The following is an 18,574-nucleotide window of genomic DNA, read 5'->3' as shown; positions in this document are numbered from 1 at the left end:
AGAAAACATATACATGACCATGCAATTATATGTATGATGTATGTATGTATGTATATATATATATATATATATATATATATACATGCATCCATACACGTTCTTGACGAGGCTGCACATGACATCTACATATATCATACATCATATTGTCTATGAGCCTTTAGGAGCTATACATGACATATTAGACGGTACTTGGCCCTGACGTACAAGATACATATACATAGCATATACCAAAAGAGCAAGCCTGGTACAATGGCACTTGCTGAGGACCCGTTGAAGCTGATAGTCCTGCTGAAGAGGTTCTCTGCTCTATCAATCAAGACCCGCAGCACGAAATGCAGCATCCCATAGGATGAGACGTCAGTACGGATAAAAGTACTCAGTATGTAAGACAGGAAACAACATACGTAAGACATAAATTTAGAAGGATAGAAGTAACCTGAGCCATCTGAGGACGTACAATATGCAATCCATAAGTTTAAAAAATTATATGCAAGTATATACATATAGTAGCATTATTATCGTGTCATCATCATATCATCATCATCTCGCATTCGGGGTATAATAAAGGAAGTCCATTACTGCAGTGGTGTGCACATCTACGTGCCTATATATAATGCATGAGGAGTCAATGAACTGACATCGGGCCTTTCAGAATGACGTAAGGTCGATAACCTCCGAATGAGTTAGGGAATTCGTATTGAATCCAAAGAAATAACTTAAGGATGAAGAACATGATAGTAATTCAAGAATCATTGAAGAAGTACATCAAACTAATTGGGAAACAAGTAAGTAATCTAATAAAGAACATCTATAAGAAGTGATATATGATTGGAGTGAATTGTTATGGAACGCTCGTGTTCATGTTCTAGTTGAATTCGTCCCAAAAAAAAAAAAAGCCGAACACCTTACATACCTTACTTGTCGAGCTGTCACCTTGAACGAATCCTTATTCCGATGCCCTCCCCTCCCCCGAGCCTATATTGAAAGATATGTCCTTGGATATGACATATCATGTTTACATATCAACGTCTATGAGTTGCACATCGAAGGGTGATTCGGGTTACGGGAATTTGGGCAGCAGTCCTCTGTTTCTACTACGTCCCCAAGGTTATAATCAACAACTAACCAACAACAAACAACCTAAATTTACCATTATCATCTCGGAACAACTTCAAGGCAATTCAAATACAATATCAAAACTAGTATATATGGTTCCTTCCTCCCAATTCTGCTTAACATAAGTTAATCATTCAATTATATCGGGAATTAATTCTGATACATCATGATTCACCTAAAATAATTCTCATACAATCGTTCTATCACCCACAATCTATATTTATAACTTCTTGATACCAATTCCGCATTTTACAAGCTAATTCCCCATCTATTGCATGAATTTACTCCTAATTACAAAATAGCAAGGAAGGTCTTACCTCAATTGATCTTGACCAACCCTTAATGCAACTTGCTTCAACTTACCCCAATTCTCAGTGGTCTTCCGGCTCAAGGAAGGTTGAATCGTGGTAGCTTTCCTGTCAATCGTCCAGGCACCGGTTGTATGATGCCTGGAATGCCAGGAACGGGAAAGATGCCTGGTGCGCCTGGGATGGATAACGACAACTGGGAAGTTCCTAGATCCCAGTCGATGCCTAGAGGTAACGGGCCACTGGTGCAGCCAGGTGGACGAGGTCAGCCTCAGCCACCATTGGTTGGCAAGTCACCCTTATTGAACTCTAGACTTCTTCCTCAGGGTAGTGGTGGCTTGGTGAGTGGAAAGCCTAGTGCCCTCTTGCAAAGTAGTTGTGGTTTTAGTGTGGAGCCCGCATCACAGGCTCCTCGACCAGTTCAACCTCCTCCAGTTGCGGAAAAAACGCAGGTTCCTGCTGTGAGTGTGAATCCCGATGAACTAAAGAGAAAAACAGCATCTCTTTTGGAGGAATATTTCAGTGTTCGGCTTCTGGAGGAAGCTTTGCAGTGTGTGGAGGAACTCAAATCCCCAGCCTACTATCCCAAGGTTGTCAAAGAAGCAATATCAATCGGTCTAGACAGAAGACTGCCACGTGCCGAACTAGTTGCACAGCTTCCTCGAACACTTGTTTGTTAAGAAGGTTTTTATAGCTGGCGACTTGGTTATTGGTTTCTTGAACTTTGCCTTTCTATTAACGACTTTAGTCCAAAGTCCAAACACTCACACGAGTAACATTATATATATATAATTTTTTTTTTTTTTTTTTTTTTTTTTTTGCTTTTGGCCTTCTTCCCCATTTAGGATCAATCACACTTTTAGTCCCTCAGTTATTCATAAATTCTAATTTTAGTCATTATAATATTTAACTAAGCATAATTATCCTTCAATTAATTAAAACGTTCGCTTTAGATGCCTTTGCTAGTAAATACTCACAAATTTACCATGATTATCAATTATTCTACCACTTAATTATTCATGTTTTATCTTAAACCTTTATGGTTACTCCATATCTAATAGTAATATAGTTCTAAAATTACACATTTCATGCGTAAAAGAATCAAAAATACACATTTTAATTAATTAAAGGTCAAACGTGCTTTATGAAATATCACCAGGATTAAAATTAGAATTTACAAAATAAGAAACCGAAACTTAATAGGGATAGTAGCATTTTTGGTCCCTAAATTATAGGTATATTCTGATTTTAGTCCTAGTGCTATCAGATGAAGCATATTTAACTTTCAATTAATCAAAATGTGTGCTTTTTTAGTCCTTTTATGTGAGGATTATGTTATGTTTGAACTACTATTAGAACTATATTACCGTCAAATATAAAGTAACAATACAAGCTTAACATTACACATGGATAATTACCGACTAATAATAATGGAAAATTTATGAATATTCACAAACAAAGCGATCAAAAATGCACATTTTAATTAACGAAAAGGCTCAAATATGCCATCGAACTATCGGAAATGGTTCATCTATGACACTCGTCAATAATTTGGCTCATTTATGTCATCGCCGTTACCAAAATGACTCATTCATGCCCTTTTTCATTAATTTGAGTCGAATTTTTTTTTTATTAATTTGGGATTTAAAATTGAGCTAATTTAATTAAACAACGTGGACCTCTAATTGGAGGCCACATGTCATATCTGGTATTGTAAAATCAGTATTAATGAAAAATGACATGAATGAGCTATTTTGTTAACGATGATGGCATATATGAGCCATTTTGGTAACAACGATGACATAAATGAGCCAAAATATTGACGAGTGGCATAAATGAGCCACTTCCGATAATTCAATGGCATATTTGAGCCTTTTCCATTTAATTAATTAGAGGTTACTCCCTCCATTCCAAAATAAATGTCCTTTTAGGCTTTTTATTTTATTCCAAAATAAGTGACGCTTTAGGATTTCAAGAAGAAATTAATCCTATTCTTCCAAACTTACCCTTATTTATAATCAAAAATCATCAAATAGCTTTTCTTTTTTCTAAGCATTAATTAGGAGTAAGTTAGTAAAGACACTCCTAATTTTCGAGAAGTGAGCAAAAAGAAACTTATTTTGGAACGGAGGGAGTAACATTACAATATTAAAATTTATGAATAATTGAAGCACCAAAAGCGCTGTTAACCGAAACTACTACTATTATTATCCCCTCTATTTATAGAGAGGTTCAATAAGCTACTCCCGCCAATTCCCCAATAGAGAAATGGAGAAAGTGAGATCAGAGCAAGAAAAGAGCAAATCAGATGAATCCCTTAAACTCGCTGTCGCAATGGCGATCGTCCGATCAAACCTCCTCCACAAATCTCCCGCACCGCCACCTCAGCCTTCTTCCTCCGTTGATGCTCTTAAATGGAAACAGAAAGTACGAAAAGTTGTGCGGAATGAATTTGAATTAATTCTGAACTTTTAATGGAAACGAAAAGTTCGATCAAATTTCCTTTAATTCTTCATTTTCGTAGAAGTTGCATCTGTGATGAATTTCAATTAATTTTAATTCCTCCTTACTCCGATGATGCTTTTAAGTGGAAATAAATCACTTTCATTTAATAATTCTTCGGTTTTTTTTTTTTTTTTTGTTTCTATTAGTTCTCGTAGAATTCAATTAATTTTGATTTTTTTTTCTTTGCTCCTACGATGATGCTCGGAAGCAAAAAGTTCGATAAATTTCCTTTAATTCTTCGTTTTTCTACTTTCTATATTTTTAGTAGAAGTTGCGTGCACAAATCTGAATTAATTCTGATTTTTTTTTTTTTTCATTTATATTATCTCGTAGAAGTTGCGTGAATGCAATTTGAATTAATTCTGAATTTTTTTTTTCATTTATGTTATCTCGTAGAAGTTGCGTGAATGAAATTTGAATTAATTCTTCCTTTTTCATGGATGATGAAATTTTGAATTAATTCTTCGTTTTTTTTTTTTTTTCCTATTTTTTAAATTTCAATTAATTCTAATTTTTTTTTTTTTTTTTTTTTTTTGGCTTCGCTTCTCAGTTTCATCCCGATGATGCTCTTATGTTCGATCAATTTCCTTTAATTCTTCGCCTTTTTAATTTCTATTGTCTCGTAGAAGTTCAATTAATTTCAATTAATATTAATTCTGATTTTTTTTTTTTTAAATCTCCGCTTCTCCATTTCATTCCGATGATGCTCTTGAGTGGAAACAAAACTATTATCTCGTAATAGTTGCGTGGATGAATTTCAGTTAATTTTAAAATTTGAGTTCATTTTTAGGCAAAGGAGCGTAAACGAGAGATTCTCAGACTCAAGGAAGATCTCAAAGTAGCCGAAGGTTAGATTTCTCAATTTCGTAGTAAAATGTTAAACTAAACAAAGTAGTTTACTCTTATTTTTTTTTTTTTAATTATATTGAAAAGTTAACGATCGCAGCAATTTACCTGAGGATCTGTTGTTATGTGTTTGATTTCGATTGTTAAACGTCGACTGTGTATTTCTGAAACTCTAGCGTCTAAGTATTTGATTCTTTTGCTATATTCCGACCTAAAGTTTTGTGACTTATTTGTGTTTTTTGTCTTTAAATCAAAATTGCAGTGATAACCAGAGTTTTCTGAGGATTTTTTGCTAAATGTTTGTTTTCGATTTTGCAATGTGTCATCTGTACATATAGATTCGTTTTTAACGGCTACTTTTTGTTTGTTTTCCTTTGTTTTTTTTGGGATTAAGATGGTTTGTAGTGCGATATATTTCCAAAAAGTGCATCATGCAAGTGTTATTTCTTTCATAGCTTGGGATTATTGATGATCGCGCTAAGCTGCTCGGACTCGGGTCGGGTGCGGGTGTCCGATACTGGTGCGGATTTAGAGGTCGGATCCATCATGATCTAAATTTTAAGATTGGGGCGGATTCGGCTAGAAAAAATTTAATTTCTAAAACTAGAGTTATAAAACCTATATTATGAGGTATTATGTGGAAAACTTGAGGAAAAGGTATTGATCAAGAGAAGAATCCGGGAAGGAGATAAAAGGAAAAGGAGTGACATAGAAATTTCTATATACAAGGTATTCCATTTTCTTCAATTTCACCTTAGATTTTGTTTTGATTAAAGTAATCATTGAATCTATCCAGAATTTCTCTGTTGATTTTGGTCAAAGTACCCAAAATCGGTTGACTAGATTGGGTACGGATCCCACACCCACACCCACACCCATGTCGTGTCGACACGGGTGCGGCACTGAAAGTGAAGAATCTGAATAACATAATTGATCCCAGCAATGAGTATCTGTTCTTATGTGTTCAATTCCATTGGCAAATGTCGACTGTGTATTTCTGAACCTCTGGCTTCTAATTGTTTTGCTATTATCCAGCCTAGAATTTTGTGACTTAATTGTGTTTTTCGTTTTTAAATCAAACCTGCAGTGATAACCAGAGTTTTCTCAGTTTTTTTTTTTTTTTTTTTTTTGCTAAATGTTTGATTTCGATTTAGCAATGCGTTGTCTGTGTAAGTAGATATGTCTTGAGCAGCTACTTTTTGATTGCTTTCTTTTGTTTTTTCTTGGAGTAAGAAGGTTCAAAGTGTGATATATTTCTAACAAATGCATCATGCAAGTGTTTTTTTTTTTGGATAGCTTGGGACTATTGAACCCTAAGAGTATTGATGATTGCAGCAAATTTTTTGAGTATTGGTTGTTATGCGTTCAATTTCCATTGTCAAGTGTCGACTATGTATTTCTGAACTTCTAGCTTCTAATTATCTCATTATTTTGCCATAGTCCGACCTCAAAAATTTATGAGTAATTGTGTTTTTTCATTTTAAAATCAAAATTGCAATGGTAACAAGAGTTCTCTGTGGATCTTTTGCTATATATTTGATTTTGATTACTAATCTATTATCTGTATGGATAGATTCGTATTGAACTGCTATAATTTATTTGTTTGGCGTACGATGGTTCACAGTGCTATTTCCAAAAAGTGCATCACGCAAGTGTTATTTCCTTGATAACCTGGGATTATTGAGCCCTAAGAGAATTGATGGTCGGAGCAATTTTATTGTCTGTTGTTATGGGTTCAATACTGTGTATTCTGAACCTCTAGCTTCTAAGTATCTGATTTTTCTGCTATATTCCGACCTCAAAAGTTTGTGACTAATTGTGTTTTCTTTTTAAAATCAAAATTGAAATGATAGCAAGTTTTTTCGATGGATCTTTTGCTCTATGTTTGATTTTGCTTTTCCAATCTGTTATCTGTAGAGGTTGAGTTGTATTGAACTGCTATAATTTTTTGATTATTTCCTTCTTTTTTCTGGAGTAAGATGGTTCGCAGTGTGATATATATCCAAAAAGTGCATCATGCAAGTGTTATTTCTTTGATAAGTTGGGATCTACGAGAATAGGAGATGGTTCTGATCAACGGTTCAGTGATGTGCTACGGAGAAGATTTCTCAGACAAGGTTTGTTTTTGAGGATTTCTGTTGTATTTATCGGTCTAAAGTTGTCAATTTGGCCTTCGATGCTGTATTCATTAGTTGGATTCATTGACTCGTGTTTTTTTTTTTCTTTTTCCAGTGAGGATTAAGGAGAGAAAGACGAGAAGAACAGATGATTCCTTGCTTCAGCGAATTTCAGGTGAGAATCCAGTTAGAATACGTCGTACATGCTTTATGTGCTACTTGCTTGAGCATCCCATCATGCTAGAATAATGTTATAGGCATCGTATTTCATGCAAGTTTTTCATTATGAGCAATTTCTATGTCGGATTACATGTTTAGCTGATAGTCATGCACTGTACGTATGCAAATTTATCTTCACTTTTGATGGTTAAATTTCAAAGTCATGGTTTATAGAAGTTACGTTGAGTTGAGATCTTATCATACCTCAGCCTTGCCGTGATAAATCTCATTTCTTACGCGTGCCATGATTTGATCTCTGGAAAACTCTACGTCCTGTTTACGAAATTTTGCTGAACATGGAGTTTGTGCTGTAGATGAGAAGTATGAATATTATGTCTTTTCTTAAATGGCAGAACGTGACAGTGAAAATAATGTTGAGCAACTGAGTGCTTCGGTGGATTTTCTTTTGGAGCTTTGTGACACTATTTCTCCTCAAAGTGTATGTTGCTTCAGTTAACCCCATCTAGTGATGGTTTATCTTATCCTATGAATATGATTTCCATGTCTCATCTCACTTGGCTTTCGTACCAAATGAGTTGCAGTTGGACGAGGGTAATTTTAAGAACTGGTGCCACCAAGCTGTGGATTTCATCCTTGGTAATGCACGATAGTTTCATTTCCTTTTGCCTTTGTGTGTACAATTTTTCATGAGCAACATCTGGAAATTTTTAAATTGAGTTCCTGGTGTACTTTTATTTTGTGAGACACTGACGATTAATTATTTTTTTAATTATTTCACAGATGTACTGTTGTTTTCTAACTTCTAGTGTCGGGAATTGTGGTGGAAGCTGAAATCAATGGGTTAACAAGTACATATATTATCTGTTCTGAAACATAAATGAAAAAAGAAGACTGTCTAGTGAAGGTTCATCCTAAGATTTGAGTTTAAAGGAAAGATTGTTCTAAAAGACTGCATTTTGAGAATTATATTCATGGTATGTACTCATTTTAAATGAAGCTTTCTAATCTTACTCAAAAGTGCAAAAAGTTCGCGATTTCCCTTTCTTTGTCAACACCTTATATGCAAGTAATTAGCCATGTCACTGCATAGAGTGCCTAAATTTCCGAGCTTTCAGTTTTAATAAAAAGATACCACTTTAATTATTGATTGCTATCTGTTTTTGTTCTTTAGTACTTTCAAATAGCATTTGTATTTTAATTCTTTAAAGGTACACTTGCTACAATGTCACCAATGGAAAGGAATGCAGAACCTGTGGAAGGCATTATCAACAGCCTAATCATGCGTTTATTGAGAAGAATGTGCAGTGCCTTGCAAGGAGATGGTAATTATGTGGTCTTGTCTTATTCATACTGGGTTTCCTAAGACTGTCTTTTCCTTAGAAGATTGCGGAAGTATATATTCACCTACATTTGATAATGCTAGAATCAGCGTGTTCAATCAATTACACTCCTTATATGTTGTATGCTGAAAAGTTGTCAATCCTTGGCTACTTGGAAGCTGGTAGAAGCAAAAGTACTTCTTTAATTTAGATTGAGGAAGAGAAAATAGCTTCTTGATGGAAATACAGAAAAGTAATCACTTGCAGCAGAAAAGATTTCAGAACCCTAAAGTGCTTTGGAGCTATGAAAGAACTAGAGTAGTATAATTTTTATACCATAGATTCTCTGAGTGTACATACTTAAGAAATGACACCTTGAAGTTCTTAACTGAGCTCTGAGATTCCCCCAGCAGTCATTAAAAAGATGTTAGTTGATATTTCCTAGTTTGTGCATATACAGAACTAAGAGATGGTCTCAGTCATGATACTAGGAATTGGCACAGTGCAGCGTTCTTTGGTTTGTCACTGCCTCGATGGAGGTGAATTGGATCGCGCGAAAGTGGTTATCGGAAATCGATATTATTTAATGGAAACAAATCAGTTTTGATATAATAATTGATGTTTGGTTTGTTATACTCTGATTTTCTCATTTTATGCAACACGATTGGATTGGGTTTGAGTTTCATATGTTAATACGACTTGAACAAATTTGAATTCTTAAAGCAGTGCCAAATTGTTAAATGAATTTGAATCCTTAAAATTTATGAAAGTTGTATAAAATATGCTATGGGCAGAACGGTGTAGAAAGTTTTTGGACATCTCAAAATAAGTAGAGTATTATAAATTTGGAACTAAGGGAGTAATATTTGCAATTAAACCATCTGCTTAGTGTAGAAAGACACCTTGATGTTCTTTTTTTTCCAGCAGAAGCTAAAAAATGGTTGTTCTTACATGGCATAGATTATGTAAAATGCTTCTACTTATTTTGGACGGTTGCCGAACGGTACTTATTTGAAGAAATTGTTTATCTTTGAAGGAATCAACTTTTGTTAAGATGATTTCAAAGAGCTTCATTGAATCTAATTCTTATTAGTTCAAAATAATATGTATGAAATTGAATAGTTAGAAGCAAAGCCATTGAAGTCACAAGAGGGACAGACCCTTATGGCCCCGTTATCATTGGACGGATTGTTAGTTTAGTTGGATCATGAGTTTGAAGTTCAGAGCAATTTAAAGTGATTTTTGCTCTTGGACAGCATCATTTTTAATATTAAATCCCTCGATGTAACTTACTTATATTTCCTTCTACATAGCTTCTTAACTCTTGATTCCGTAATGCATATGTTTCAGAAAATCATCACTTTGACACTGCTGTTCAGTTCTATATTCAACACCTGATGCGTAAGATCGGAAATGAGGCTTTTGTCGGCCTGCGTCTAATATTTGCGGTTTCTCAAAGAATTTCTGTAGTGGCAGAAAGTTTGCTTTTCATGGATCCATTTGATGTTGCCTATCCAAGTATGCATAACTCTATGTACATGATGTAAGTCCCACCAGCTTGTATATAGTCTATAAACTCGTGTTTATCTGGCTTAATTGTTCTTTATGCTTTTGTTTTGTTTTTGTTTTTAACTTTTTTATCACATAATAGACAGCCGCAGAAGGGGACTGGAAGGGAGAAGGGGGCAGTGGGAGTCAAACCCACACATGTTGTGTGGGTGATTCCCTCTGGTACCACTAGGCTATGAGCCTTGAGTGTGTGCGTCATGTTTGTTAAATGCCGTTTTCCTTCACTCGTTGGAGTTTGTTTCTTTGCTGGTGATAATGGATGTACATTATTTTGGTCCTCACTCTTGACGAAATTTCTTTTCCTCTATCTATGATATCATATTTTCCTTTCTGGTCATTGACATCTTTCCATATGCTATTTTTGTTTTATTTTCTGTTTTTTAGTTTGGAGGTTTGAAGGAACACTGTAATTTTTGTATTTGTTTTCATCTACTTGTCCCTCCAGACATTCCTGATTTGAAGGTGCTTTTAGGCTGAGGAGTTAGAGTTTGTTCCATTAGATTTGGAGTTTCTACGGGGAGTTTGACATTCACTTTGAGTTATTTATTTCGTTCTTTCTTTTGTCAGTTCAGCTAATACAAAGTTTAAAATGGTTGAATCCGTATGTGGTATAATCATCTTTTCCTTCTAGTATCCTCTAGTAGAGTGATAGCTACCGTATGTTGAGGTCGTCTTGGGAATCTTATTTATTGTAAATGGTGGTTTAGCTGCAGGATTACTTGGTGTGTGCCCCCTGGTCTTTGCTTTTTACTGCATCCAGATTTTGCTTTCTTTCTATTTTTTTCATTTGTTTTTATATTTTAGTTTTCATGAGTTTTCATGAATTTTCCTGAAACCGTAACAATAAAAGGAAATAAAAATACTTTTTACTTAATATATGTTCTCAATTGCAGGATTCAGCTTATCGAATTTCTGGTTTCAGATTATTTGTTAACCTGGTCAAACGCTGGAGATTTCGACATAAGTGAGCTCACTTGAATACTATAACGCATTTGCTCTCTTTATAACCTATTTCCACGCATTTTCTCTCTTTATAACCTATTTCCTCTCCTTCCCTCGGGTCCGAGCCAGTTCAGCCTCCGGCTGAGGGAAATTCAAACCGAAAGGCTATTGGTCCTAAACATGTCGCATGTGAGATATACACCCACAAGTATAATTAGCAGGCTTCCACAAATGACCTTTCTGGTGAAGGATCTTTTTCATACTGTTAATGACGGACATGGACCTAATTTATCCGTACATTTTCTTTGCTCTGTAGAGCTTTTTGAAGAATGGGTTGGATCAATTCTCCACGGAAGAAAAGCATTGGAACTACTGGAGAACAGGAATTCTCTTTATGTACTGTACATAGATCGTGTGATCGGAGTTGTCACCAGACAAGTGGGACAGTTGTCATTTCAGCAGAAGCTAAACCCACAGATACTTGAGAACCTGTTTAGCTAATCACAGCTTTTCCTTTGTGAAGAGTAAGTAACTTGCATTGAACAAAATTCTTCTTTTCTTGTGCATAGAAAATTCAGCTGTGTCATCGCAAATGCTTTGTTACTCAAAATTCAAGAGTTATCTAATTGATTCCCAGACTATAACAGTTCCTTTTCAACTACACTCAAAGTTCACCTTGGAAGTTGAGCTCAATGTTTTCCGTATTTGTACTGAACTTCACGATGACAACACTTAACATTTTGTAACAGTCATTTGTTCTACATGTTTTTTCCACTTTCTCTGTCTATATTTCTCTCTTTGTGCACCTCCTCCACTCCCTTTCCTGGAAAAAGTGAAAGATGCTCTTTAAATGTGAAAAGATGAAACAGCATGTAAAGAGTGAACCTTGACAAAACCTACATGGCATTAATACATTATCATAAGCCGAAAGCCAGAATAGAATCCTACATCTCTTTATCCTGAACCTGATTCCAGGTTGAAATATGTTCACCAAATAGTCGGCTTAAGCAAATCTTTGACTTCCCTTGGCATCACTATTTTTCATTATATGCTAATTGCTTTATTTGTTGGTAATCCTTGATGTACCGAGCAGTTAAGATCTTGCATAAAGGAGGTTATTGGACGGTTTGACTTTTGGCTCATTGTAGTTTAACCTAGACATGTTCTTTTCTCATTTGTTACTTTTATCTGTGAAAGAGGTTACTTATAAACCAAGATTTATATTCTAGTATTACCTATTGTCTTTTCCAACTTTAGAGTTGTCCCCTGTCCCCACTTGTTTATCTTTCGAACTACATTTTGAGTGGCGATTACAGTCCTTAAAACTTTGTTCTCCTTCTATGACGGATTACTAATACCAAAGAGTTTATTATATTTAAAAGATAAAAAAAGGTGTATTGTATTGGATACACTTCTGCTTTTTGCTTGATATATATAGTGTCCTTCCGAACGTGCTCCTAGCATACTTCACTTCTCATCTCTCATATTCTTTACTACATCGTACATCATCTCTCTATATAGAATCTTTCTTAGTAGACATGATTAAAGCCAAATCTGCACTGGTTCTCTCACTATTAGTCACTCTCTTATTGTCCCCATACTACAAAACTTCTGCTTTTAATGACATTTCGCCGTCCACTTCCAAACCTCCAAGCCAAACTCTGCCACTGGGGAAGGAGGGGCAAGTATGTTGCCATAAAACTCTAGATATTAACGTCCAGATTAAAGGGAGAGCACGAACCGTTCCTGTTACTCCAAATACGGGTGCTCGCTCAACTCCAAGGAGATCATTGGCTATTGCAAAACATATATCTTCATTTCAAGTGTGTTCACCTCTGTTTTATCTCCTTTCACTCTGTTTCTTCTTGCTCTAGAGCCACATGCTAGAGCAGAAATATGGTGAAGTCCTACTTGCTGGACGACTAAATAAAAGAAAAAAGTTTATTAGGACAATATAATGTTGAGCTCTTTTTAGTTTTTCCTTTTCCTTTCTAAGTTTTCTACTAGTGTATCTTTGACCTTGAGCCTGAATGGGTTCTCCATCTATCCTCCTTTTTGCTTTAGGATAAAGGGTGGCTTTATTCAAAGCATCGACAGAGCTGTTGTTTTCTACGTGTAAGTTGTAATACATGTTACAACTTCTCTCTTGTATTGTCAAAAAATGGTATAGTAAGATGCTTCCGTTGCATTGCCTCTGCTTTTAGGCAAATATGCTAGAAAAATAGTAGCTGTATTGGAATAAAAATTATGATTTGAAACGTATCTAAGTTCAGTTTTGGCACACAGAATTATTTTCTTCTTTGGCCCACGTTTTAACTCTACGACCAAAGTGGGGCCAACGAGGAAAAGCAAAGAGAATGGGAATCAAATTATGTAATCCGTATTCTATTAATTGAGCTTAATACAAATAAATAATGAGCATGAGTACAGGTCATATCCATATCATCAATGCTGTACTCTGAGTAAAAGTAGACATCAAGATCTTGTCCATTCCACCACATGGTGAACAAGTACAACCTTTGATGATAGAAAGGATAAGTCACGTTGTATGTTGATAATGGCCAATTTAGAAGAGTTTTTCTCTCTTCTTTCCATTTTCAGAATACTAAACAGGTTTTGTGTACTGTCTTTCATGAAGTTTAGAAGCTATATAAATACATAGAATTTTTTTGACTCGAAAGAATTATTAATAATATTTTTTTAATAACCGTGATGTTTGGCAAGCTTGCGTGCACCTCAACTAATTCTACATGATACTTGGCTACTTGTCACCCCCACCAGCAACAAAAAGGAATCATTAACAAAATGTGTATAATTTTCTTAATGATTGCCATTGTCCTTCAAGTGATAATTAACCTTCATCTTTTTTCTCTGAACTTCGGAACGTAGAGGGTGGTTGTCTGACCTTTGGTCACACTGACTTATAAACATATTTTGACTTTTTTACCCATTTGGTAAATACTCAAAATACTTCTCTATAAGTCAAAATTAACCAAAACCCACAAGTTGGTCATCCTAACTCATGGTTTTTAAGCTTAGAAACACATTTAGTTTGACCAAATTTTTTACTATTTTGTCCTTAAACCTCTTTCTAATATTTAAACTACATTTTTCAAATTAAAACTGCTAACTTTTTCTCCACTCGTATATCATCCATCATTTTCTCGTAAAGATAGTCCTAAATTTACGAGTTTTTGTTAAAAAAATTAAGGTATTTTTGTCAAACAGGATACTTCTAAATTTACAATTCTTTGTTAAAAAATGAAGGTATTTTAGTAAAACAAATCAACGGCTTGTTATAAGTTTCTACATTAAAAGTGCTTATCAATACTTTTTTTTTAAAGGCACCTTTAATAAAAACTTAAAACTTCTCAAAGGGGTTCCCAAAAATGAATTATCAGGATTCAGGAAGTTTTGCTTTAAATTCGAATTAGGTAGGAAGAAATGGAATGATCTCCTCGAGCTGTGGCACTCACGAGAAAAGAAAGAAGTCGAGAAAAAAAGCCGACTTCGTAATGCATCATATAAACCAAAGGACAAACAAGAAACTCAAACAACAATCTACATGTCCAGAATACAGCGTACTTTTAATTTTACTAATCAGAAGTCAATCAAAATTCAAGTTTCAGCCATCTAGTGTAGAAGGCACAGGTTTTGGGGGACATGATTCCATTTGGTGTACATTTACTAATCCTAGGGCAAGCACTAAATTGGAATTGAAGCCATATTCCCTATTGTTTTGGGACCTCTTGCAATTAGATAACAAACAGATCCAACAGGAGTAGAATGATATTCTGCCAATCCAGTGCTCTCTACCTGTTTAATAACATCGTCCAAGACCATATACTCCAATGTTTGCGCAACTTGATCTGTGCAATCAGCAAGTTCGTGTTTCTCTATAAGTTTGTGTTCCTTTATAAATGTGGAGATTCCCTTCACAGTAGCAACTTTCAGCTTATCTAAAACCTTCAAGCATATTTGTACGAGAGCAGCGACATATTCTTTATCAGCCCACCATGCTTCCTCCGAAGGTTTAAACTCAACACCCATGTAATGCTTCTTTCTCTTATTTTGGATATTCACAACAAGTTTTATCTTCTTCTTTTTTTCCAGTAATTCCAAGGCTTTTTTCACAATAGGTGGTGGGAGGTTTATCTCTTTTTTCACATCTGCCGCGCAGATTCCAATATTCTTTTTACCTTTGACAACACTGAGCACTTTGATTTCAACATCTCCAAGGACATGAGTACACCTAGGCTTCATGGAGGCTGCTTCGCTTGATCGGCTCATCTCTGTGAGCCTTTTGTCTCTCAAAATTTCTTCCGAACTTTGATATAAGAAAGAGTCCAAGAGACAGCTAGCCAACAATGGTGGTTTCAGGCAGTGTAAAGATGGTGTCTAGAGTGAATCAGTTTCTTTCTTTTTGTGAGATCCTGAGAATGGAGTGCTGTGGCTGCTAGGTTATTAGGGGGTCTTTTGTTTTGGTTCACTTTATGTTTATCAACTATTTACAATTGGCTAATCCAACGGGATCAAATTAAAGAAATGATTTTAGGGCTTGTTGCTTTGGAGAATTGTGTTATTAGGTTTTAGGGCATCTTTTCTCTCTTTAATTTCTAATTAATTCTTACGTAGACCAGTGCATATTGATTTAATTTTATTTTTTATTTTTTTTTTGAAATTTCTTGCATTAATTTTAGTAAAGAAACTGGGAAAAGGAAAAAGAAGAAAGAGATAAAGAAAAAGAAAAACTAAATCCTAACCTAGTTATACTTGGAAAGTAATTTTTTTGTCTTTAAGAATTAATTAAAACCCCTTACTTTACGCGAACAAACTAAAAAAAAGCCTCATTTAAAACCGTAACAACACTATATATTCTCAAAACCCAAACCCTGAAAACCATTCTTTGCTCCCAAGTTTCTCCAAAAAAAAAAAAAAAAAAAAAAAAGATGAAGGTTATTGCTGCCTATTACTAGTTATATTTGGATAAGTAAAACTTTTTATGTATTTAAGAATTAAGACAAAGAAACCCAAAAAAAACCTCGTTTAAAACCCTAACAACACTATATATTCTCAAAACCCAAACCCTAAAACCATTCTTTGTTCCCAAGTTTCTCCAAAAAAAAAGAAGCAGAAAATGGATGTGATCACTACCTACTTGTTGGATGTGTGGGGCGGAAACATCAGCCCTACGGCAGAGGATTTGAAGGCACTTCTCTCTTCCGTTGGAGCGGAAGCTGATGAAGCAAAAATTGAGTTATTATTATCTCAAGTCAAAGGAAAAGACCTTACTGAGCTTATTGCTGCTGGTAGGGAGATGATCGCTTTGGTGCCTTCCGGTGGCAGTGGTGTTGCGGTTGCTAGTGGTGGTGGTGGTGCAGTGGTGGCGGAAGAGAAGGTGGAGGAAAAGAAAGTGGAAGAGAAAGAAGAGTCTGAGGAGGAGTTTGGCTTTGATCTCTCAGGTTAGATGAATGATTTAATTTTTGTGCCCATAGTATAAATTCAGTGCAATATAATTTATCCTTTCATTCTAGTAGTCGTAGTATTATGCTGGTAGTTGCTTGTCCTTCGATTTCTGTTGCTATCTGTTGTTTCTTTTGTGGTAATTATGGCTCCTTGTTTTCAGATAGTTTTATCATGCTATTTATAGTATTTTGCCGTGGCTTTTTATACTGCTTTGAACTGCTTGTTGTTATGTCGAGGGTTTACAGGAAACAGCCTTAACTCCCAAAGGTAGGGGTAAGGTCTCCATACACTCTACCCTCCCCAAGCACCACTTTGTGGGATTTCACTGGGTATGTTGTTTTTGTATAATTTATTATTATAACAAGTTATCACTTTATTTTTCAGGCTACTATATCAAAATTGGATTAAAATCAAGCTTAGTGTTAGCTTATTTCCTCTAATCCTGGTAATTTTAATTTTTATGTTTAGGTTTACATCAATATGTGTTCACCTTGGATGTTTATTTCCTTTTTGCTCAATGTCAACCGGTCCCCCCCCCCCCAAACTTTTGGTTTGTGTTATGTGATAATTTTTATTAGTATGTTGTAAGGGATCCTTTGGTAGGGTACATATTAGATAGAATAATGTTGGTATAAAATTTTAGTACAATGGTTGCAAATTTAAGTATAGTACAATTAATACCATTACTTACACCCAGGGGCGGAGCCAGTAAGGGTCAAGGGGGTTCATCCGAACCCCTTTCGGCAAAAAATTACACAGTTTATACAAGGTGAAAATTATTTTTTATGTATACATAGTAAATATTGAACTCCCTTGGCTTATTTATTTCTCAACTTCTTTATATTTTTGAACCCCTTTAGTTAAAATCCTGATTTCGCCACTGCTTACACCCTAAACTAATCCCAGCTTGGCATGGAAGGCAAAGGCAACGGGCTACTCGTGCTGAGAAAATGAGGTTACAAGCACTGAAAGCTGATGATCAAGAAGCTTACATGAAGATGCTGGAGGAAACCAAGAACGAAAGGTTAATAATGCTTCTACGGAAAACAAATGAGCTCCTGGCTAAGATGGAAGCTGCTATTCAACGGTAAAAAGATGCTGATCATGATAGCATTGAATCTTTGGAAGGCTCAGATGCTGAAATGATTGCTTCTAATAAGTAATATGATCTGATGAGTGGTTTGGTTTCGATCTCTTTGGTTTAGATGAATTCATATACATTGATGGTGAAGTTTATTTATATTCTGTGTACTTTTTGGATCAATATCAATACTAGTAATGATTTTCTTTCTTTTAATAGTAGTAATTTTAATTTGGTTTATGTTTACATTCTATTATTGGGTTTAATTATTGGGGTGCCACAGCCCACACTTATAATGTGTTTACAACATTTGTGCATGTGGATTTATTTCATTTATATCTGGCTGTTTATCACTATTAACAAGCCCCAATTAATTAGTGAAGTAAACTTATTGTGCATGTGGATTTATTTCATTTACATCTGGCTGTTTATCAATATGACTTAGAATAAATTTTATCAAATATCCTTTTCTAGTTACAGTGGTCGATGTCCCTCGAGGATGTTGTGAGTTATGTGAAACATGGAATGCTTAGTTTAAATATCGATAAACTTTGTTTTCAAGCATTGGAGCACTTGTTGGATTTTCAATTTGATGGTTTTTTTCCTTCAAACTCTATTTATTCGTGTTGCAAACGAGTTATGTATTGTGAATCTGTAAGGACGTGATGAATTTATTCTCTCTCTTGTAAGAGTATACTGATATGTTTGAGTAGAAATAAAACAACATTTTACTATTTTAATTTATCTTGAATGATACTGTTGAACTTTAATTATCTCTTCTTATACTGATGTATATAGAATTTTAAGTATTTTGAAGTTTAGTGGATTCGTTCGATATTTGATTGGATATGATCTTGGAGTTTAGTTGGGTTTGTATCATGTTTGATGGGCTAATTTGGATGTTTGAATTGTTTTGGAGGGATTTTTTATTTTTATTTATTTTTTATTGAATTAGTATAATATATGATATTTATGTTTGAATTAGTGTTATTATTGGTTTTGTTGATGCTTCTAGGATCTATTGAAGCAACTATTGACATTTTTTGTTTGAGAGGTAGTGCAATAAAAAAATAAGCACTTTCTTACTTTCAATTAAGGATGTCAAGTGGGTCGGGCTAGCTCGAA

General features: G+C 34.9%; 4 protein-coding genes across 5 annotated transcripts; 3 read left to right on the top strand and 1 right to left on the bottom strand.

Moving 5' to 3' along the window:
• Nucleotides 1-249: 249 nt before the first annotated feature.
• LOC132046060 (eukaryotic translation initiation factor-like) lies at nucleotides 250-2,146 on the top strand. The gene is made up of 2 exons (XM_059436603.1): nucleotides 250-296; nucleotides 1,492-2,146. The coding sequence occupies exons 1-2, from the start codon at nucleotides 250-252 to the stop codon at nucleotides 2,102-2,104; spliced, it is 660 nt and encodes a 219-aa protein (XP_059292586.1). The 3' UTR covers nucleotides 2,105-2,146.
• Nucleotides 2,147-3,672: 1,526 nt separating this feature from the next.
• LOC132046059 (protein MULTIPOLAR SPINDLE 1-like) lies at nucleotides 3,673-11,665 on the top strand. 2 transcript variants are annotated; one of them, XM_059436601.1, is made up of 10 exons: nucleotides 3,673-3,851; nucleotides 4,720-4,777; nucleotides 6,755-6,892; nucleotides 7,008-7,067; nucleotides 7,465-7,550; nucleotides 7,654-7,708; nucleotides 8,281-8,394; nucleotides 9,742-9,934; nucleotides 10,854-10,924; nucleotides 11,219-11,665. In XM_059436601.1, the coding sequence occupies exons 1-10, from the start codon at nucleotides 3,693-3,695 to the stop codon at nucleotides 11,401-11,403; spliced, it is 1,119 nt and encodes a 372-aa protein (XP_059292584.1). In that variant the 5' UTR covers nucleotides 3,673-3,692; the 3' UTR covers nucleotides 11,404-11,665. The 2 variants fall into 2 exon arrangements, with proteins under 2 accessions (XP_059292584.1, XP_059292585.1); XM_059436602.1 differs by lacking the exons at nucleotides 7,465-7,550; nucleotides 7,654-7,708.
• Nucleotides 11,666-14,412: 2,747 nt separating this feature from the next.
• Nucleotides 14,413-15,620, bottom strand: LOC132046057 (uncharacterized). Its single transcript, XM_059436599.1, has one exon. It carries the CDS (start codon nucleotides 15,190-15,192, stop codon nucleotides 14,608-14,610), a length of 585 nt encoding a protein of 194 aa, XP_059292582.1. The 5' UTR covers nucleotides 15,193-15,620; the 3' UTR covers nucleotides 14,413-14,607.
• Nucleotides 15,621-15,787: 167 nt separating this feature from the next.
• LOC132046058 (large ribosomal subunit protein P2B-like) lies at nucleotides 15,788-17,704 on the top strand. The gene is made up of 2 exons (XM_059436600.1): nucleotides 15,788-16,364; nucleotides 17,275-17,704. The coding sequence occupies exons 1-2, from the start codon at nucleotides 16,040-16,042 to the stop codon at nucleotides 17,457-17,459; spliced, it is 510 nt and encodes a 169-aa protein (XP_059292583.1). The 5' UTR covers nucleotides 15,788-16,039; the 3' UTR covers nucleotides 17,460-17,704.
• The last annotated feature ends 870 nt before the right edge of the window (nucleotides 17,705-18,574 follow it).

This window comes from Lycium ferocissimum, unplaced genomic scaffold, assembly GCF_029784015.1.
Source record: "Lycium ferocissimum isolate CSIRO_LF1 unplaced genomic scaffold, AGI_CSIRO_Lferr_CH_V1 ctg9227, whole genome shotgun sequence".
Classification (NCBI taxonomy): Eukaryota; Viridiplantae; Streptophyta; class Magnoliopsida; order Solanales; family Solanaceae; genus Lycium; species Lycium ferocissimum.
Note: the sequence above shows the minus strand (reverse complement) of the source record. Positions and strands in the feature narration are given on the sequence as shown.

Excerpts from the sequence above, each read along its gene's own strand:
- LOC132046060 (XM_059436603.1), top strand. The coding sequence starts at position 250 with ATGGCACTTGCTGAGGACCCGTTGAAGCTGATAGTCCTGCTGAAGAG. Across the intron at positions 297-1,491 it reads CTGATAGTCCTGCTGAAGAG|TGGTCTTCCGGCTCAAGGAA; the intron begins GTTCTCTGCTCT and ends CCCAATTCTCAG.
- LOC132046059 (XM_059436601.1), top strand. The coding sequence starts at position 3,693 with ATGGAGAAAGTGAGATCAGAGCAAGAAAAGAGCAAATCAGATGAATCC. Across the intron at positions 3,852-4,719 it reads CTCTTAAATGGAAACAGAAA|GCAAAGGAGCGTAAACGAGA; the intron begins GTACGAAAAGTT and ends GTTCATTTTTAG. Across the intron at positions 6,893-7,007 it reads GAGAAGATTTCTCAGACAAG|TGAGGATTAAGGAGAGAAAG; the intron begins GTTTGTTTTTGA and ends TTCTTTTTCCAG.
- LOC132046057 (XM_059436599.1), bottom strand. The coding sequence starts at position 15,192 with ATGAGCCGATCAAGCGAAGCAGCCTCCATGAAGCCTAGGTGTACTCAT.
- LOC132046058 (XM_059436600.1), top strand. The coding sequence starts at position 16,040 with ATGGATGTGATCACTACCTACTTGTTGGATGTGTGGGGCGGAAACATC. Across the intron at positions 16,365-17,274 it reads GTTTGGCTTTGATCTCTCAG|CTTGGCATGGAAGGCAAAGG; the intron begins GTTAGATGAATG and ends AACTAATCCCAG.